Source organism: Pararge aegeria, chromosome 14 (assembly GCF_905163445.1).
Source record: "Pararge aegeria chromosome 14, ilParAegt1.1, whole genome shotgun sequence".
NCBI classification, from domain to species: domain Eukaryota; kingdom Metazoa; phylum Arthropoda; class Insecta; order Lepidoptera; family Nymphalidae; genus Pararge; species Pararge aegeria.
In genome coordinates, this window is record NC_053193.1 from 9267429 (window position 1) to 9290706 (window position 23278).

Genomic DNA, 23278 nt, shown 5'->3' on the forward strand with positions numbered 1-23278 from the left:
CTCTCAGCTGCAAATAAGATGCACAGAATGATCGCTGACTAGATCAATCACACTGGTCCTTTCGCTGCATTTGAATGACGGCCGCGGACTAAATGACATCTGTCAAAGGAAGTTCCGCAAATAACGAAAATCGTTGTATGAACACTTTGTTTACAACATATGGGAGGAAACCAGCCAGCCGCAAACTTTTGGCATATGGGTGCATAGCCTAAACTATTACCTAAAGCTCCATTCTGATAAATCAAGTATATAAGGTAGGTAATCTAACTATATTAATAGAAGCAGCCCTAATTTATTTCAGTATAAACGTTTATACGTCCATGCGCACCTACTCTTACATAGGTCACGTAACAATTCGATATCAAGTCATTACAATAGTAAGGGCTTCAAATTTTTTACTTTTCTAGGTAATCTAAATATATCGAAGTTAGGTATTTAGGCCATCATTTATATAACCCGCTTTCTATCAGATTCTTTTTATAGGACAGGTAAACGTGAAAATGCGATTTAAGTCATTACATTTTTTAGGGTTGTAAATTTTTACTTTCATATGAAAACTGTAAAATTCGTTGTTTACTAAAAAATATTCATAATCAAGTATTACTGATACTTTGTATGGGTGCAGGGTGGTGCCTTTGGTACCTTCTTTCCAACTAGCATTCTATATTGTTCAGAGAATCGCTTGATAACTGGTAGATCAAGCGAAGCAAAATTCAGATTTTCATAAATGTTTAATACGAAAGAGTATGTGCAAAACTGAAGAATTTATCATAATAACGTATAAAGAGAGTCAGTACGTGAGACGAACGCATGTTGAATCAACAAAATTAAAGCGGAACTTATAAACGTGTCAACCTCACGAATTAAAGATAAACATGATTTAAGCATAGCAATTAGAATACATTGGCAAAGTGTGTAAGATTTTTAAATCCTTGTGTGTTCTCAGGGCAATATTATACAGTTACATTCCATTACCTATTTATTAAATTGGACTTTCATATTGCCAAACGAAGTGATAGCTTAGGTGTGGTTGTGACTAAAAGTGAATTATTTTATTGATTTGATAGCTTTGCATATAGTTGTACTTCTATTAATTGATCGAAGGGTTTGTACATTCATTATTGATATCTAAATTTATTTGGAACATACCTACTCATTTGTCGCAGATTTTAATTATTTTTTACTTTTTATGTGTCATGTCATGTCCTGTCTTAATTTGACATGAATTTAACTTAACTGTAACCTGAATATATTTAAATATCCTACACCGAAGTTTTAAAATTTTACGACACAGAGATTTATAAGAACATATATTTAGCTGGGTAAGGTATTTATCTTACACACAAAATATAAACTTCAATCGGTAAACGTAGGTACTTATATATATTTTAACATTGAATGAATGAATTACTTTCCCAATAATATAAAAAAATTACATCTTTAGTTTAAGAGATTAACTTCAATGAACATCTACATTTATAATTACAAAGGCTTAAAATCCTATTTAAATATATCTTTAGGATTAAACATAAATAATTAAAAATATGGGGATCGACATTTAGTTACTAGTTACCATACAATCGAGGGGTACGGCGGCTCCCCGATTAAATGGAGGTATTGTATGATATATGTTACAAAATCGAGCAGAAAAGCGGCTAGGCCGGGCCGTACTTCTCGAAGCAGTTCAGACCACTTTCGATCCCCTGAAACTTCTTTGTGGATAAAACTGAAAAACTGTTTCTTCAGTAACCAGGCAGGCGTAATCATTGTATAAACACGGTATTTATCGAATTTCATTCAAAATTTCCTAATTTTGACCAATTATAATATCCTTATGCACTTGTAGCAGACATAGAAGTTTCAAGTCCATACTTATAATAAAACTGTAACTGGAAGATTTCTGTACATTTAATATATTTTGAAAATTTTGATCGGGGAATGCTTTATAATCGATACTGAGTCCAAAACAGATTTTTATTTAGTTTTAGTTATGTTGGAAAAGGTTCGATCTAGTATTGTCAAATACCTAGTATATGGATCTGTTCTAGTATAAACGCTACATCACTAGTAAGACGGCCCACCGGCCCTCCGACAGTGTCCACTGTCCATGTTTCTTTACACACTACATTATCTTTATCCACGTTTAAGAGAACATTCTTTACCCCATTCACAGCTCTTCGGTTAAACTGATGGCCAGTAATGACTGAGTCGCATAAAGAACAGCATCCGCTGTTATGCGATGAATACTCTGATGAAGAATTTCATATACAAGACACCGGGCCAAAGTTTCAAAGGCGATTTTGCCGTTCGGCTTCCACAGGACGAGCCCGAACGCATGCAATAGGAGCTGCTGCTATAATTACTAGCTGGCCAGGTAAAAGATATTAAATTATTAAGTTGCACTTATGTCTGGTGGCTTCGGCCAAGGCTATTTACCAACCTACCGACAAAGAAGTGCCGCTAAGCGATTTAGCGTTCCGGTACGATGTCGCGTGGAAACTGATTAGTGGTAAGAGTTTGATATAAAACTGCCATGCCTCTAGCAGGTAACAGGTTAGGCCGTTCAAGTGAAATTGCAGTGAAGGGCCAACTGGTAGTGAAATATAAGTACAGACCTATATACGAACCTCTTGTATTCTACTTCTTTCTTCATGTTTCTTTTTTTATTCTATTTTTGTAATATGTTAATGATGTGGTATCCAAATAAAGAGTAATCATAATAATAATATATTTAACGGGGTGCGTTTTAAGTAATTAAAATATCACTTGCTTCATCGGTGAAGGAAATCATCGTGAGGAAACCTGCATGCCTGGGAGTTCTACATAATGTTGTCAAATGTGTGTGGAGTCCACCAATCCGCACTGGGCCAGCGTGGTGGACTACTGCCTTAGTAGTGGGCCGGTAATGGGTAGATATGATAATGATAACGGGGAGGCTGAGAAATCATCCTTATAAGTCATATTTTATTGTTATCATGGACTTCATTACGGGTTGGTTAAATTTATTTATTTATTTATTTATTTATTTATTTAAGTACATATACATTAGTTATACATTTAACCCACTTACAGTCAAGGTTATCCAAATTAATTTATGTACACGTAACATTTTTACTTAAAAAGAATAATTGGCCATATGTTAGGGTGAATATTTGACTCCTAACAACTAGATATCTGTGTCTAGGATATCATAATAAATCAACCACGAACTTTCGGCTTATAAGTACTTATTATGTGTATTTTTTGTTGTAGCTAACCTGAACATTTAGTTATGTATAAGCAAATGCAAGCACTAATTACCTATGTTGTACATAACATGATAGACTTACATGCTATTAAAACACTAACAAGACATTAAAATGTGCAAATACACAGAACTTACACTCAATCACAGAAATTATCACTTAGAACGCACGACAGTTCTACGCGTGATCACGCAGGCCGCCACCTTATCTTTCTATATTCCCCGTCGCCAACGTAGTACTGCGCCATAACCCACAGGTTCCATCTAGTCGTGTGTATAGGTGATTTAACCAGGGTGGGTATAAAGCAGAATTTTATACAAGTTGTATAAAATTTTTAGGGTAAGCAGTGAATTTGTGCATCTATGAAGTGTACGCCACTGGCTCCATCCAGCGCCGCCCGGTGGCGCTGGCGTCAATTTAATGTTTCTTAATATAACTTACTTCCTTGCTCAACTCCGACATAATAATATGTGACCCTAAAAAATTCTATCGCTAGCTCATAGTATAAGCTACAAATATATTAATTGTATGATGTTATTAAAATAAACCTTTTTTTTAATTTCAGATCATATATCGTCGCTACTAGCATATTGGTGGATCGGTCTCGGCATGATTGCTGTAATGGTATTTTTAATTTATAACAGCTTTCTTGCTATAGCCGTGCTTCCAAGGTCTCAATATAATCCTTTGAAAACTATAAGTACAAAAAAACCTACAGAAAATAAATCTTACGAAAATCTCAATACACTAAATATACACATGCATGTTTTCGTTGCAAGCTATGATGAATTCAACAGCTATGATTATATGCCATATGTTAAGGCATTAGCAAAAAAATATCCTAATTTCAAATACAATTTCGTTGTTGTTTTAAATGACGTAATTCAAGATACAGTTAGTGATTTCAGTGACGAGCAGAAAAATGATATGGCTTTAAATTTACTGCTGGCGAACGGTAACATAATGGATAAAAATAAACCATATGAGAATCCTACACTGAAATTTATTTCGCTTACTAAATACATGGATAATTCGCCCGTAAAAAAAAATTGGCGCCTTCTACCTTATCATTTTCTTAGTTTCTTAGTTCGATGTATAGCTATATGGGATAAGGGAGGTGTATCATTTAATCCTTTAATATTAACCCCAAATTCACTAAGTTCAGTTTATTTTGAAAAATTATATAGTGTTCTTGGTAATATACAGTCCAAAAATAAATTAATGCCCACTAAAAAAAGGAAGTTAACAAGAAAGACTAAGAAAACGTTTAATAATATTCGTGATATAATAAACGACTTGGAAAATGGGGAAACGAATGCCAATGTTATTACAGATAGTCTCACTGAAGCAGAAAACATTGAGTCGGTCACAATAACACCTTTGGAAGAAACTAAAAATGTGGACTTAATTTTAATTGATCATCCTATTCTCCCTGAACAAAAAGATGAATTTTTGCATAAAAATCATTCTAACAAGAGGCCTAATACCAAACTATCTCGTAATATACTTGAAACCGTTAATGTAATGAATAGTACTACGGCAAGGGGCATTGCGGCAAACATCCTTCCGAAATTTTTAGAATCACTTTTTCACTCGAATTCAAAAAACTTAACGTCAAATATGCACTTGCATGAAAAAAACGACACAACATCTAAAGTACATCCAATAGTTAATGATCTAATAGGCAAAATTGCACCTGAACTCTCCAATAAAACTTCCAGTGGAAATGAAAATACTAAAGTGATTATTGATTTAAAAGGCAACTTAATTGCTACAGAAATAGGTTGTCATGCTTTTATAGGAACAGTATTTAACAACGTTCAACACTATACTTATGAAAAATCTGTATCTGATTTTATTATTAGTGAATTGTCTCTCTTTTGTAGAGGAAATTTATCAATTTGTAATAACGTTGAAGTTCTTTTATTGTAAGTTTTGTTACATATTTTAATAAATAGTGATAATGATACACAAACTATGTACCAATGTTTTAATAAAATCACAAAAATATTCATAATAAATTATTTATTTTGGGCCTTATTCTAATCAGTCGTGACCAAAATAATGTCACAGTACAGAATTTTGTTCACAAATGACAAAGTAGTATTATTCGTGTCTTAGCATTATGGCAGCACTTTTACATAGTATTAAATCAATCGTTTTTTTTATAATAGTAAGCGGACTAGAATTAATAAATCAACGCTGAGTTTTTTTTATGGTGATACGCAATCTAGCTTGCTACTTTATCTTAAGCAAAACTACTATTTACAAGTTATTATAACTCAAAACTGCATCATGAATCTCGCAAGAATCAGGGAAGTTTCGGTAATGGCTTAAATTGTGGGGACGGATCGGGACGGCTGCATTTGATATAGTCCTGGCTGGCATGCCGTGGTGATGGGTTTTCTGTGCAACGTTTTTCATACAATATCGATCTTTTATAGGCCACTATCCGCTAGTTTTTGCGTTTTTCATGATTTTTGTTCATTGTACATAAATGTACAAACTGTTCATTAAATAATAACGTTAGGATGCAATATTAAACTTTTCCAATGGTATGTCATATCTTCTCTTCCATGGATAAGATGAACGTTTACAATCTCTTACTTTATTTATGGGTTCACATCTTCTACTAATATTCCAATAAACAAAACCTTCCGGACATCTATAAACAAAACCTCGCAACTTTCCTGATTTGGTTAATTCACATTTTAGTAAAGATGAGGAACACTCTGTATGTTTTTCAAAAGGGAAATGTCCAGAATTGCGACATGCCATACTTTCCTTTGTGGCTATAAACTGAAAAAAAAAAGAGATTATTATATTGTAACAAAAATTACCATATTATCTGAAAAAAATGAATAATAATTTACCTGGTCATAATGAGCAGCGCCTAATCGTTTAACTCTATATTTTTGTGATATTTGTCCATTACATTTTTTACTGCTCTTTTCTTTTTCCACGCACTGAATTTTACTTTCATCGTATATAGTATTATTTGGGCAGTTGAATACTGCTATTTTTAATTCGTGGCTGTCGTTATCTTCAGTGCATTGATAGAATAAATTACAATATTTAGGATGTCTTTTAAATGAAGTGGGACAAACGTATAAAGACTGATCATCAGCGGTGTCGGGGCATTCATGGTTATTTGATTGTTCTGTACTTGATTCCTGATTACTTTCTGTTGTTGATGCAGATGAAGTTTCAACTGTTGACGTAGATTGCTCAGTAGTAGTAGAAGTTTGATCTGTTGTAGAAGTCGTCATTTGTGTTGTAGTTGTACTCGGTTCTGTTGTTGATGCTGATGAAGTTTCAACTGTTGACGTAGATTGCTCAGTAGTAGTAGAAGTTTGATCTGTTGTAGATGTCGTCATTTGTGTTGTAGTTGTACTTGGTTCTAGAGTTGTGGTATCTTCATTAGTGGATTGAAAAGTACTCGATTTTGTTGTCTGGTCTTGATCTGTTTCCGTAGTTGTTGAAACCGGTTGTGTAGATTGTTCATTTGTGGTTGATGTTCCTACTGTAGTTTGTTGAGTTGTTGTCACTTCTGTTGTTGACTGTGTTGTTGATTCTTCAGTTGAAGTTGAATGAGTTGTTGATTCTTCGGTTGTCGAAGATTGTTTTGTTGACTCCTCAGTTGTGGATGACTGTGTTGTTGACTGCTTAGTTGTTGATGACTGTGTTGGGGGCTTTTTAGTCGTTGATGTTTGTGTTGTAGGTGCCTTAGTTGTTGTACGTTCAGTAGTAGTTGTTGATTGCGTTGTAGTTTTAGTAGGTTTGGAGGATGTGGTAGTTGATTCAGATTGATAAGATGTTGTTGTTGTTTGTTCAGTAGTTAAAGATGTTCCTGTGGTATTTTCATTTTGTTGTTTTGTACCATTACAATTTCGTGGAGGATATACGGAATCTTCGTGATTGCAAGTTTCTAGAGCTGGGTCCCATATGGTCCCATCAGCACAATCAAAGTGATAAATTGAAAACTTTTGACCATTATTTTCCCAATCAACACATCTATAAAACTTTTTGCAATTATTTGGGTCAGAATAAAATCCAGCTTTAGTACAAGTGAAGTTTTTGCTATCATTCTTGTTATTTTCAATTGTACTATTATTGCAGTTTGGTTTCGTTTCGTTGTTATTAGAAACTGCTTCACTTGATGCGCTCGCAGGTTTTTCTGTTTCAGTACTAGGTAAAGGAGCTTCATTATTACTAGCTGTTGTTGTCGAAATGACAGCTGGTGATGTCGAAATGGTACTTGTAGGTAAAGTGCTCTCAGTGTTAGCCCTGCAAGAGGGGGATTTGACATCATATGGATGATTGCAGGCAATTATGTCTTGATCCCAAATTGTACCATCTCCACAAGTAAAATCATACTTTGTGTACCCGTCTTGGTCATGAACACATCTATAAAAGTTTTTGCAATTATTTTTATCTCCAAAGTATCCCTCTTCTTTGCAAATATTTTGTTTTAGGTCATCAGTTGTACTCGTTGTCGCTAAAGTTGTAGTTTTTGTAATATCTGACTCTTTATCTGATTGTTCATCATAAATTGGGTTTATTTCTGGTATGTTAGGTGATTTTTTACAGGCCTCAACTGTATTCAAATGATTGCAAGACTGAGTATTTGCATCCCAAGCGGTACCGTCTGCGCAAGAAAACTCATATTTCGTATATCCATCTTTGCCATCATTAACACAACGATACAATTTCTTGCAATCATTAGGATTAGAGAAAATTCCTTCTGAATTACATACTCCATCTTCACGGGAAGGATAGTGAGTTACTGATGTTGTAGATATAGTCGAAGATGAAAAAGCAACAGAAACCGTTGTACCATCTGATTCTGCTATAGGGCTCTTCGATGATAATGATTGAGTTGTAGTTTTTACAAATTCACTGTGTAAATTACTTCCGCAATTTGCAACAGCCCATTTATGGTTACACGCTTCAATTTCACTATCCCAAACGGTTTCTGTACCACACATAAACTCGTGTTTAACGAAGCCTCCGTTACCATTGTCCACACACCTATAAAATTTCTGGCAATCATTGACATCGTTCATAAATCCACTTGATTCACACTCTTTACTCGGATTTGTTACAGATATCGAGGAAGCTGAGGAACTGGGTGGAATTGTAGTTTCCATATAATTGTTAGAATGTGGATGAGTTGGTGTGGTTTGGTCAATGATTACACCGCTACTAGGATTTGAAGTAGGTTTCGCAGATATGTCAGAAACATTAGAATTTTTACACCCTTTTACGGCCCAGGCATGATTACATGCATTCATTTGAGGATCCCACAGGGTTCCTTCACCACAAGTAAAATCATATCTAGTATATTTGCCATTACCACTATCAATACATCTATAAAACTTTTTACAGTCGCTTTTGTCACTCATAAAACCATTTGTTGTACATTCTTTATTTTCATTTATATTAGATATTGCTGTCGTTTGGAAATGACTGTATGGTGTGGTACTTTCACTATCCATATTATTTTGTGTTACGTACTCATTATTTGATTCAACGATATTCAAATTAGTAGTAGAGCTAGTTAAAATATTTTCTTTAGCAGGCATACTACCTCCACAATTTTTCACTGCCCAGGCATGGTTGCAAGCTTCTATTTCGGGATCCCAAAGGGTACCTTCTCCACATGAAAACTCATGACGAATAAAACCACCGTTTCCATTATCTACACATCTGAAGAACTTATTACAGTTGTCAACATCACCAATAAATCCTGACAACTCACATTTATTTGACTGACTATGAATTTGCTTCAATGTAGTTGTGTCCGAATCAATATCTGGTCGTTTTGTAGATACACTTTGTTGTTGACCGTAGCCCGAATCATACTCACTAATTTCCTCAGATACGGTCGTTGTAGTTTTTATAGATGAAATAGCTGTAGTTGTTCCCTCAGCAGGAGTATTTGTCGGGGTATGTATATTAGGCACAGAGCTAGACGGAACTTCGTTTTTCAATGGAATACTTGTCCCACAGTGCTTTACTGCCCAGGCATGGTTACACGCTTGAATTTCAGGATCCCAGACTGTACCTTCGCCACAAAAGAATTCATATTTGATAAAGCCTCTTTGCCCATTATTAACGCATCTGTAGAACTTTTTACAGTCGTTGGTATCGCCTATAAATCCGGTTGATTCGCAATTTGTTTTCTGACTTATCATCGGTGCTAACGTCGAATGTAAGTTTATTCCAGGATCTAATGGTGTTACATCTTGCGGCCCATAAGCTTCGTTATAATCTTGTGATTTATCTGGGGTTGTAGGCTGAATCAAGCGTTCTGTAGTAGAGGTTTGTTGAGCAGCAGACACACTCGTTGTACGAATTGTGCTACTCGATAAAACAATTTTACAAGAGTTAACGGCCCAAGCATGATTACATGCTTCAATACTTTGATCCCATAAAGTTCCATCACCACATTTATATTCGTATTTGGTAAATGTACCTCTTCCGTTATCTACACATCTATAAAACTTCTTACAATCATTCATATCTCCTATAAAACCCGTTGTTGTACAATCTGTTCCTATATCTTTTGAAGCCTCAGTTGTTGAAATTAACGATACAGGTGTATTAACTGTAATAGTTGTTGGCGGTTCATGTTCCTGTTTCACCTGATTTGTATATCCATTATCTCCAGTTTCGCTTAAAGCATAATCACTTGTACTAGTTGATGTTGTACTTAGAGCTGCTGTCAAACTATCAACTGTTGATGTACCACCACATTCTTTAACAGCCCAAGCATAATTACATGCTTCTAGCTTCTTATCCCATACTGTACCTTCACTGCATGTAAATTCATACTTCTTAAAACTACCTTTACCATTCTCCACACATCTGTAAAACTTTTGACAATCATTATAATCTCCAAAAAAACCACTGTGTGTACAAATAAAATGTCTTTCCATTCCAGTATATTGTGGGGCACTATTTTCTGCAAACTTATTTGTAAAATCGGTCGCTTGTAACTTTTGACCAAAGTTATAGTTATTATTTATGTCATCTATATTAATAATTTCATTTGTTTCTCCATTTTTATCTACCACTTTTGTTGGCTGGTTGAATTGGGATTCAGAATTTATTTGATTTTTTTCTATACTGTTCCCATCAAAATTACTTAATTGATCTCCGTAATTTGCCGAAGATTCATTTTTCTTTCTTTTTTCACTACTATTTCGATTTGAGATTTCAGGATGCGTAGCACCGGAATTCACATCCGTCAGATCTAGTGGTGCATCGTTTAGAATATTTGAGGCTTCTTCATGGTTTTCGTTATTTATGTCACCACGTCCACATCGTCCATTTCGAACTGCCCAAGGATGGTTACAGCTTTGCATGTAGTCGTCCCAGACTGTAGGATCACTACATTGAAATTCATAACGTATAAATCCTCCACGTAAGTTACTGACACATCGATAAAACGTTTTACAGTTCTCACTATCCCCCATAAATCCTTCAGAAGTACAGGCCTGTCTGTTTTCTAAAATTTGGAACATAGTAGTTGATGAAGTTTTTTGTTGCGTCGTATTTTTATTATCTGTCCGAGGATAAGTTACTAAAATTTTATTGATATCTTCAACTTCTTTATTATTTGTTCCTACTTGGTAAGGTGTTGATGAAGTCGTGAGTAAATTTATGAATGCATTTTCTGCAGACGTTATAAATATGCTTGAACTACTCAGATTTGGATTAATTGGAGCTTCATAAGTATTTTTATTTGAATCACTTGTATATACCGGTGAATTTGTACTTATAGGTGAAGGCAATTCATGCTGTTCTATTTCATTTTCGTTTTCATTGTCTCGTTCAACATGCGATTTTATGCCACCACACTCAGATCGCTTTGCACTACTAGGATGATTACAAACTTCAGTTTCGGGATCATAAACAGTACCTGGTCCGCATTGAAACTGAAATTATAAAATTTACACAATTAAGACGTTTATAAAAAAATCGCTAAATAAATAGGCATTAATATCTAATAATCAACAGTAAGCTTACTTTGAAGACTGTAAATTTCCCACTAGATGATTTCAAGCATCGATAGAATACAGAACATTGAACAGGATCAGCTTTGAAACCGTCTTCAGTGCACAAAACAGGATCTGGTTTATATCCAGAATATAGTTTAACTATTCGTCCATTTACTCGACCTTTTCGTACCTCTTCGGAAGAATTTGCTGTAAGTAAATGATAATAATTAAAAACACAATAACCATCACAAATCTAAATGGATGAATGAAAATTACTTAAGTGTGTTAAGTCCGCCAAAATCACAAAGGCGTAGAATGGAACGGTAGAATATCTTTCTTATGAGAGGTTGTGATAAGCTGTGCATATTAATAGGCTGAGGATTACGATGATGATAACCAAAATCATCTATACTTTAATATAACAGTTTCAAAAAGATGATGGAGTAAACATAAATAATAAGAATTAATCTGAGCTACGTACCATTTTCGTTTGCTCTTATTACTTCTACTAACGCAGACAAGACTATCAGGGATAAGCAAGACTTTCTTACAGGGATCTTCATTTTGGATGTAGTTCCAGTGTCCCATCTACTGTGCCATCTTTAGCTGGGGTTATAGCTGGAAATGGATAAAGTGGTTATGGTTGTTTAAACTTATATTAATGCGAAAATATTATGACCACAACGTTGTTCTAGTGGTAAATCACCAAGCTAAAGTCAAGAACTATTAGTGATTTAAATTTCATATTAAAAATTTTCAGTAGCCCCGAGGTTAGGATATCGGCCCTGTTCACACTTGTTCCTCAGTGAGCACGTTAAACTGTCGGTCCCGTTTTATATAACTAACATGGGGTCATGATCGTTAAAGCCCACCAATTCGCATTGGAGCAACGTGGTGGGTCTATGCTCTTAAATCCTCTCTCCTATGAAAGAGAATGAATTTTTTTTGGTGATGCATATATTATAACTGATTCCGAAGGCAAAAAAAATGGAAAAGATCACAAAAGATAAAGTGAGTAAGAGTATATAAAGCGGATGACAGCAACATTCATGAGATTTTGCTGTCCTGACCTCTATCATATTATAGTAAAATATGAAATTACCGAAAATACGGTCTGATACCGATATCGTATCGTAGCATATAAAAAAGTTGTTGTGTGGAAGCGAAAGTTCAAGAGCGTTTATAAGAATATTGTCAACAACCTCTGTTCACCTTTTAGGTATTACCGAATAATTTGCCATGCATTCAGAATAAGTGAATTTGCAATCTCTATATTTTTTATTCACTCAATAAAAATCCAAACACCCTTTTAAAAGCATTATTGACTGTACTTATTCCGCAAAACCTTTCAGGCAATTAAAGTATTTTACAAAGGGGGACAGAATATGAATTATTGGTTAGTCATATGGTTAAACGGAAACACGCGCAACAGCTAGTACTGTAATAAGATAAAGCTATAATTCTTAACTTACAAGTGTAATGTTTAATCAAATTTAAACAAATTCTTACTAAGTTATGCATAGCGTGAAATAATTTACACTTGTGAGTTATGTTTTGCGTAAATGGTAAAACGCACAACTGAATGATTCATTGTAGGTTAGGTATATGTAGGTATGCTGGCGAGCAATAAATAATTTTAGAGATAAATTGGATTTACTAAAAGTGGTACTTAAATCATTAAATAGAAAATCAACTACTTAAAAATTTTTGAATTTGAATTTAATAAAAAGGTTTAATAAGCAGTAAACTTTGGTTATTAATTTTACAGCATTCGAGGGCTGTGTTCGTTTTTTCCAACTAATATTACGTATTCGAAAATTGCTGCGTGAAAGAACGGACCAATATACTTACCTTCACCGAGCATTTATAATATTAGTAGATTTTTTGGTATAAAAACAATATCCTGTGTGTGATATCATTGAGTACTTCGATAACCTTTTTTTTCAGCTTTTAAAAGTTAATAACAGAATGTTGGAATTAGATCTAATCTTAAAAAAACACACATTTTTGACGAGGTTAAAGTAGTATTATAGTATGGCCGGATATTATTAACATACGTTTTGCAAAAAATACGTCGAATGGTTAATGCGCTGTCGCTGCGTGAAAAAGTACTAACCCAAAAGACAAACATCGCTTTTACAATTTTAGTAAGGCTGTGAAGATTGATCGTATATTTTTCGCGACTTCGCGATTCGTTGCCTAGCTCTTGAATGGTTGATACATTGAAGCATTAAAAATAATTGAAAATTACTTAATAACTTTAACGCTTACGAAATGACAGTTTGATTAACATAATGGCTCTAAAAAGAAGACAACTCTAAAGAAAAATGGCTTCGAGGATCGAAAACGCACATTAAGGGCCCATCTCCACCAAGTCATCGCGTTCTCGGTAATACCTCAGGCATTTTTCTAAAGGTCACAAGTGAATAACCAGTCAGTCTTCATAAGAACAAATCGACGACGCACCTAGTTCATTGCCACGAATAATTACAGGTAGATGTAGCGAAAAAAACAAAATGTATACTCGCTTGGATAATTATAATTTGTCCAGACGGTGATACAATAGGTTCTACCTATTCTCCAATGTTAAACTTCAGAATGAATTTACATATCCATCAATAGTTACTTACTTTTTGTACTTATAATTAAGAACTTCGCGTTGTTATTTTATAGGTTTGATAAGGTTTTAACTGTAGTTATCAGAGACGAAACGTGTACCTACATGTATTAAAACCAACAGTTAAGGATTACTCATCTAATTAAATATGGACTGTACGTTAATTTTCGCCAAATAATATCGCTACGCGGCACAAAACCATGTAAATAGCCGTTATGATATAACGCAAAATCCTAGTATGTCCTGAATATATTCACTGAAATTGTAACATGGAATGAAGTTACTAACCGACTGTTCGAGAAACGGTACTAGAGTGGAGTGGTTTTTGATGCTCCGAAATTAATGGTGTACACGGTTTCTTACTTACTTGTTTCTTACTTGTCTCAGGGTGTAGAGTCACACAAACATGCATACTTGACGTTTCAAAAGTGCTTATAAAGTAGGCCTACTTGAAATAATTGAATTTGAATTTGAATTTTTGTATGTTCTTGATACTGCGGTTTAAGGCTTCATACGGAATTTGAAAAAATAATTATTTTATATAATTTTCTTGACCCAGTTATGTTATATTTGTCTGTAGTGTAGTGTAAAAAGCTCCAAATTATATAATAAAATGATAGGTAATTTTTTTTATATGCATTTTATTTTAAATATTATTTTATATTTATTGAATTTATTTATTTAATTTACAGATAAAGTTAAAAGATTGAGCCTAAAATATTGTAAAAAAAAATAATTTCCAAGATAGCCTTCGACTACAATATACCCTAGTAGAAAGAGATCATGCAGTCTAAGATGGTAGCTTACTATCCTGTTAAAGGTTAGGTATTTAATCCAAAAACTAATAAAAGTTATATCATTAAAAAAAGCATTTTATCATCTCTCGTATCAAACGTATCTTATTGTAATATGGACCTTTAAAAAAGTAGTTCGAAACGGCAATGTTTCCTACTAGATGGCGCAACAGTCGCTATAAGACTGATGTAAAAGGCTTATACGAATTTCGACATCGACGGGAAGGAGAGCCGCAGCTTATTTGGTTAAAGCGCTCAGGCCGCGATTGACAGAGTCGCAGGTTCAATTCCTGCCGGTTCCGGTTTTTTTATATGCATTTTAAAATAATAAAATAAAAAGCTAGCTCCATTTACCAAGATGATTTGTCTTTCCACTTCTGGATGAAGTTTCCGTAGATATTTGACACTGTTGTTGCATACCTACTTAAATTAATAAACGAATGATTCATAATACAAATAAGTTATCATAAGCAGCGATACCTTTAAATAATCGGTCTTAAAGTGGAATAGTGTACGGATAATTTGCAGAGTGCGTAAAATATGAGTGGAAGTTACTTTCAATTTGTCACCTTTAACCGAGATTGAGTGCGAACATGCGATTAACGGAATTAGGGTTCGGATTACCCACCATTCTTCTCGTTCTGTATGTAAATGAGCAAAACGACTAACGGTTACAAATTATAATTAATGTGGTGTCAACACCGCGTTTTCAAACCATACAGCACAATCAAAATAGTAATACGAGCCGGTGCCGTTGCCCCGACTATGTATGAGGTTATATTTCATCTAGAACAAGAAGATTGCGATCTCCTAATAAATCAAATGACAGTTTCAAAATATTTTCATACATTTGTCTAAAATTTAGATTTCCCCAGGTTCGCTGTAACTAATAGGTGAACCCAGATTCATGTAGAATCTATTCTACTGTCATCGTTATCCATTATTATTTTGATCGTTTTTTTTTAATAACTAATTTCCTTGTAATTTTATCGTTGTACCTACTTATCTGATTTAATGTCCTTCTGGTTTTCTCAGCGTTTGTTTTAACGAGGGTTTCCCATATGTCATAAGGGTAATTTTAATTATAATTCTCCTAAACAAATTGAAATTATTTAAGTAAGGTTCAACAACCTAATACGCTTGTGGCATAATTCATAATATTTTTTTATGTTGCTTTCTTATTTATAAAAACAAATACGCTCCTCGATCTCGTATTTCATGCGTCAGCTCTTTAAAATGTAAATAAAGTTGCGTTCGATACTTATTTATGGCATTCAGTGACGTGTGGGCTCGTTAATAAGCCCCAAGGGCTAGCGAGAGTAAAATTGCATAAGTCGAGACCGAGAGGATATTTTATTGCGACTTGTTGAAGGGTGCAGGTGAAACAGGTTCAAGATTCCCTCCAGCTGTGGTGAGAACTGCATTCTTGCGGTCGGTGTTTGATTGAAACAAGCTAGACGCAAAAAAAAAAATATCAAACGGCATGTCTGTCGGCATATAAATGAATACATTGGTCTATTCTTAACTCTGTTTTCACTAACAACGTACAAGGTAATGCCTAAGTAAGTAGCGCCTAATCAAAGAAGATTTCTAGGCATTTACCTTTCACCAATCTCTTTTGACTAGGCAACTCATTTAACCTAACTTGTCTATGGTTCTTGCCTTTGTGGTATTATGTGTTTGTATTACCATTTTTTTTCATTCTTCGTATGGATTTAAGGTTATTTAAAAAAACCGAATTTTTATTTTTTTCATCTGTCAAGTGTCCCCCAAACTTTAGATTCGATACGCCGAACCGATGGCGAACTTTAGATGGCGCTTACGTCGTTAGACATCACATAAGAGTTCGTGAAGCTTTTTTTTCTCTACGAATCACCTAAATAACTAGGCACCTGCTTAAGGTGATTCTTAGGTTTAGTGAAAACGGGCATTAATCTTCTTTGCGTAATATAAAGCAATAATAACTTCGTTTTATAAAAATGCCTAGAAGCATCCTAGACAAGGGCAGTGTCGCTTTAAGCCGTCCATTTATAATGAGATAGGTTCCAATTGATTTATAGATGCACACTATCTAGTATCACATCAGATGGACCTAGTATCACAATGGCGCTTCAATTTTTTTTTTATAGTAATAAATGATGGAAATGAAATAATTCATTCGTTCATTTTAAATTTATAAAATTGATTATTCCTCCAAGACCCAAGTGTAGGTAAAAACGCTAGCTAAAAACGCTAAGATAAAAATTAGTACAATGCTTCTTAGCGGCAGAAATAAGCATGGCGATAGTACTTACCCGGACGAGCTTTGTCACAAAAGCTATTACTACTAATTTATATCATGTCTACTAATACTGGTTCATCACTGGGTAATTTGGTGGCGGCGGATAAGAATACAGTTGTCACCATCCCTCGCCTACCTCGGTCTCTTTTGAGGCGTAACGATGAACGGGCTACAGCGTAGGTAGATACTTTGTGCTGCTATTACAATATATTGCGATCCCCAATCCTTCTGCGATGTGAAACGTGGTGATCATGGGAAACCCCCCCCATCTTGGGAAAAGCCTTAGTCTAGTCGTGGACTGATATAGGCTATTGATGAGACACTTGTGAAGGAAACTAATAGATAACAAGTTTTTTTTTAAAGTCGGTGGAGTAACACACTACGAACGCGAGAGAAGCGACGCAATGCTGCGACTGTATCTATAAATGTTTACGCTATTCTAGCTAGGCTATTATAATTTTATTATAAATCTTTTTGTTGCAAGATAATCAAAGGTTGTCTGGAAGAGATTGCTTTAGTGATAAGACCGCCTTTCCACGCTTTATTTTCTTTCTAAGTTTCCTCTGTATATGTGTTTACTTTGTATAAAATGTGTGTGTGCAATAAAGATTTCAAACTAACAACAAATTTATTTAACGAATTTTGCTCGTCTCAAGTTTAAATAAATATATAAATTTGTTTATTTACCTTGCACCAAAACAGAATTAGGTATTATAAAATTATAAATTCTTCATTTTTGCAAAAAAAATATCGAATTAAGTATAATATCTTATTGCTAGCTAAATCAACAAATTTATTTTACATATTTTGCTCGTCTTAAGTTTCAAAAAATATACTTATAAATTTTAAAGTTAAAAACGCATTATTACCTACTATTTGTAACGCCTCTGAAAAGAGGGGACAAGGCATATTTTTTCATTGTATAAAAATAAATTGTGATTGCTCGAAAGCCTAAAGTAATTTGCCTGTAAAAATAATAAGAGTTATTAGATACTTACTCAGTTAGCGGAGGTGTAACAGAGCGCAGGGTTCCAGAATAAAACTATCGCATCGCTAAACAAAGTGCTAAGTGAAGATTACAGTGTAGCTGTAGATTACAGAGTAGTAACAACTCGCAATTGATTCACAAGGTAATAGGATATTCCTGTTAAACCCGTTTATGTTTTGTTAGCCGTTTACCGCCCTAGTGGTCTACTGAAGAATGTTCGCTCATTATATAGGATTGAATATCTACTTAATTTTATTTTTAAGCCCCGACGCAAAAATTACGGTGTTTTATCAGTTTAAAGTGTCTGTGTGTGTGCGTGCGTGTATGTCTGTCTGCGGCATCGTCGCTCCCGAAAGCATTAACCGATTTTGATTTTGTTTTTTTTCTCTTGAAAGGTGAAATCGTCGGATCAGTTCTTAGCTATGTTTGATGAAAATCGACACAAGATGGCTGCCGCCATAAAATAGCGAATTACAATTTTTTTTCACAATTCCCACATTGTGGGTATGAAATGAAAGGGCTTGGCTATTAGAATAATGTACACTATATTGAAAGTCGGGGGTTTTAAGTTTTTTATTTTTATATCAATGATAGTAATTATTGACGGGACAAGCATATGGGTCACCTGATGGTTAGTGAAAACAATCCACTATAAATAGTCCTGCATAGCCGAAATAGTTTAAGGTCCCACGTTCGATCACCAGTAGAGGCAATTTGAGAATTAATAATTATAGAATTTCCTTTGGTCTGGTCTAGTTTGAGGCTTTGGCCGTGCTTAGTTACCACCTAACCGACAAACAGGTGCCGCTAAAGCGATATAGTATTACGGTGTCGCTTAGAAACCGAGTAAGGATAGGGTTTCAATAATCCTGCCAGGTTGCCTGCCACACCCTGACAGGTTAGCCCGTCACCATTTAAAACTGCATCATCACTTACCACCTGGTGAGATTGCAGTCAACAGCTCACTTGTAAGGTAATTAGAAAAGCTATATTTTAAGGTTGGCTCATACGTGGACTAAGTTGCGTGGGACCGCTAGTTTTGAATAATTTTAGTAATACGGCCGATTGGTTCAATGTCAGTGATCCTGCTTTCTGAGTCAAAGGCTGTGGGTTCGATTCCCACAACTGGCTAATGGTTTTTGGATGACCATGAATGTATTTCAGTGTCTGGGTGTTGATCTGTACATTACGAGTATTTGTTTACCTGTTCATGAATTATTTATCAGTTATCTTAGTACCCATCAAAACTACGCTTACATTGTGGCTAGATGGCGATGTGTGTATTGTCTTAATATATTTATATAATTTTATTTAATACGGGTATTTTGTTTATCCGATTTACCATTTATTTATTTCTCAAGTTTTATAATCGCGGGTGAAGTCGCGGACGTAGCTCGTGCTTAAAACATTGAATACCGTTCGAAATATGCATTGCTCAATACATACTGGCACGTTCACGGTCAAGGCTACTCCATACGGCATACCTAAAGTAATTGCCCAATTATACACATCTACGAGTAGTGATATAATCTAATCTTCTAAGTATACGTACATATAAATAAAATTGGTGTCTGTCCGTGATTTTGTATTTTTTTTTGAAATAGTTATAATAGAACCAAGCAGTCATGGTCTACGTAACGTAATAAATAAACCTAATAATATCAAGTTAAGTTGGGTTAGGTGACCTTTTTTTCAGTCAACTGCAATCTCACCTACTCCAAGTGATGAAGCAGTCTAAGGTGGTGACGGGCTTAACTGTTAGGGGTATGGTAGTTATATTAAAAACATACCCCTAAGCTGTGTCGCTAAATCGCTTAGCGGCACGTCTTTGTCGGAAGAGTAGTAAGTAGCCACGACCAAAGCCTCCCACAAGACTAAACCCGAGAAAATTTCCAAATCCCCTTCCGGGAACTAACCCGGTAGCTCCCACTTAATAACACGACTACGCTGGAGGTCGTCAAAGCCTTAACATTGTATTGGGCTTGTCTGTCAAGTAATTTATATCTCAATACAGGAATTAAACCCTCTTCATCCATTTTCAGAACATAGTATCTTATTGACAAACTTGGCGTTGCCAAAGAACCTAGATACCCTAGATTTTCTATCTGTGAAAACTTGATTACTTTACTTTAATTTTTTTTTTCTGTTATTAGCTGTAAGTTTTCCTGTACAATAAAATAAATAAATAAAGGGTGTATTAGCCCAAGCACGACTAACACCCTTGATCAATGCAGTGCAATAAACTAGACTAGAAAATAAGTAATTCATTTAAAGGAAATTGTATACAATAAATTACCAGTTGATATCTTGGAGATGTCGCTGAAAAAGTTCAAAGTTTGTATTAAACGTAAGCTTATAGAAAAGTCCTATTATAGTCCTATTAAGGACTACGTCAACGATAAAAATGCTTGGGTGTAAATTATTGCTCTAACCAGGTTGCTTCTTTACTAGATTTTAAATAACAATGTGAGATGGTGGTAACAAAAAGAAATAACAACTGGCTAAGTTTGTTGTGGGCTTTTGGAACACTCGTAGCTTTAGTTTTAAGTTGACGAATTTATTTATCGCCATCATAATGCACTCATCAAAAGTGCCATCTATGTGCCTATTTGAATAAAGAAATATTTGACTTTGACTTTGACAATTGCCTCGTTGTTCAAGTGGTTAGTATGCTCAACTGCGGATAACTACATCCTGGGTTTGATGCTAGGGTTGGACTTCAAGGAATTTATATTTGGGTTTTCTGTATCAAAATCTTAGTACCAGTCTCAGTGTTTACGAAGGAAATTTACGAGCCTTTGAGAACACGCTCCTTAACATAATATTGCTTACCACTAACATAATATTGTGATAATCTATACTTCTACAGATTTTATTGTCTGTTTTTTTTGTACCAAATAGGCTCCGAAATACTGAGCTGATTTTAACCATTTCTACATCAAAAGAAAGCTAAACTATCACGGATTAACATAGGCTATAATGTATTTAAAAAAATATAGGAGATTCTTAAAAAAATTGCAATAATGTACCACATGATTAAAGTACTCTTTATTACCTAAAAAAAAGAATATAATAATATGAATAAAGTTAATACGAATTAGGCGCTTTTGTGTTCTAAAATTTAACTAACAGCTACAGGTACATATCCATATCGCAATAGATAGGTATTTATTCTTATTCAAATAAATGGTTTTATCATCAAGGGTATTTATATACCTAACAGTAAAATAAGAAGTTATCGCCAGTTAAAAAAATTTAAGGTGTACACCGAAACAGTAATTTTTAGAAATTTAATTCTTTTTACTAAGTGAATTGAAAAAGTTGTTTTAAAAACTACTTACGCTCGTTTTTTTTACAAGAATACAAAACTGTACAATGCAGAGAAAAGTAATCAAAAAACATTTTTTTGATTACTTTTCTCTGTATTTGCTATCTTATATATTTTAATAAACCTTATTCATTAAACCAAACAAATTAAAGGTTATTTCTATTCTCACATACACGTATCTGTGTATTTATAAATCTCTACTTACTAATTCTTTTAAAATACGGAAACCGTGTACACGATTAATATTGAAGCATCAAAAACCACTCCACTGCAGTGAGATAGCAACATTCCGCGGGTGCGAAGTGCGTTTTCAGTTTTCACTGGTTTTGGACACAATGCACTGCATGCAATAATGGCTGAATGAGGGTTCTGTATATTCTTTATTCAGTGTTTTTTTATTTATCTATTCTTAACACTGTTAATATAAAAATTAAATAGAATTTTAGCTGAAACGGCATTCGGTTCAGCCAAAATACTATTAATGCAGCGAATGTCGTGCATTTGTACATAGTAACTTTTTCTGTAACTAACTTAGTATACGTTTTGGCTAGCTGTAAGGATATAAATAAATAAATGAAGCATAATCCTTTATATTAATATTTTGTTATCTATACTCTAAAACCCTCTGCCCTACGGATGCTGTGCCAAGCAGCGCGTTTTATAGGCATATAATAGATAGAGATGATAACAAGACCTAGGTAAAAAAATGTTATTAATAGAGATAACATCCTATCATAAACTTTACCGTTTTTTTTTATTACTTATAATTACATAAATCGCATCCAAGTCTAATATAATTGAGAGCTCTAATTGTAGCAAATTATAAAAAAGCGGTAGGAATGCATAATAAATACAAAATATGATGGAACTATTGCTGTACACCGGATGTCCATTATTTTTTGCATTTTGTAATTAGATAAAAATTGCTGTAGATGGAATTATGACTAGTATCTATGTCATTTCTAGTAATATATTTGTCTTCCACGGCCATAGGTTCATATTGATAACATCATTCCACCCCAAGCGTCTCATTTGCACGTGTGGCGTGCTGAGACAAATCAATTCGAGGTATTTTTTATGTTAAGTCGAATGCATATCGTTACAAATAAATAGCAACAGTTGATCATTTATAATCTATACTTAGTGTTCGGGGCTTTTGAAAAAAAAATTTTTAGAGATAAGCTGGCTTGGCTGACCTTTTATAAGTATTCTTATTTTTTTTCTGTAGGTACTTAATGAGTAAGAAAATAAAATAATATTGTTGTGTGATTTTTTGCTCTTCCTTCACGCCCTAATTAAGCAACCAATCGTCTTGATTCTTGGCAGACAGTTAGTTGAAAGGACGGAGAGTGCTAAAGGCTAATTTTGGTTTAAAAAAACATCAAATTCCCAAGGCTAGTTACAGAAACATTTAAAAATAATAAAAATCATAATTTTTACACCAAATTTCATCCAACCTTAACGTCAAAGTGACTAAACGACTTGAACGATTAAAACCTCATCTAAATAATACAGGTGAGTACTAGTTTAGGATACTTATTGAATAGCCCTCTGGAAAAGCGATGGGTTTTATCTCAATTACTCTAAAAATACGCATGATATTTTATTTATTTATTTAAACTCTTTATTTGTACACCACTACATTTAGCAAAATAAAGGAGGAATAGAGAGAAACACAAAGACTGGAGCAAAATACAAAAGGCGGCCTTATCGCTTAGAAGCGAATTCTAACTAGCGTAGCGATTTTGCACTAAAGCTAACCTGATCTTGAGGATTCTTTCATATGGAATTGCAGGATTAAATAAACCCGAAACAAACAGCTATAAATCAAGAATATATTCGAAAAGGCTATTAGGAAATCACGATTTATCTTATTCAATCATCATGCAGTGCAAAATGCGTAAACATTTTCCTTGCATTTCATACGTCGTACCTTGACACCTTGTATAGTCATAGGATACCGTAATTTTCCCGACTGATCACGATTTCCATGCGGCCATGTCAGTTATTATGGCCGAT

At 34.3% G+C, this 23278-nt stretch overlaps 2 protein-coding genes across 3 annotated transcripts; one reads left to right on the plus strand and one right to left on the minus strand.

Annotated features, from left to right (window-relative positions):
* The first annotated feature begins 873 nt into the window (after positions 1-873).
* On the plus strand, positions 874-5255 carry LOC120629147. 2 transcript variants are annotated; one of them, XM_039897947.1, is made up of 3 exons: positions 874-1105; positions 2174-2374; positions 3811-5255. In XM_039897947.1, exons 2-3 carry the CDS (start codon positions 2200-2202, stop codon positions 5175-5177), a joined length of 1542 nt encoding a protein of 513 aa, XP_039753881.1. In that variant the 5' UTR covers positions 874-1105; positions 2174-2199; the 3' UTR covers positions 5178-5255. The 2 variants fall into 2 exon arrangements, with proteins under 2 accessions (XP_039753881.1, XP_039753882.1); XM_039897948.1 differs by lacking the exon at positions 874-1105 and adding an exon at positions 1247-1322.
* An 89-nt stretch (positions 5256-5344) lies between these two features.
* Positions 5345-11831, minus strand: LOC120629148 (serine-rich adhesin for platelets). Its single transcript, XM_039897949.1, has 4 exons — positions 11733-11831; positions 11280-11458; positions 6119-11188; positions 5345-6044 (listed from the first exon to the last, which is right to left on the minus strand). The coding sequence occupies exons 1-4, from the start codon at positions 11812-11814 to the stop codon at positions 5772-5774; spliced, it is 5604 nt and encodes a 1867-aa protein (XP_039753883.1). The 5' UTR covers positions 11815-11831; the 3' UTR covers positions 5345-5771.
* Positions 11832-23278: the final 11447 nt, after the last annotated feature.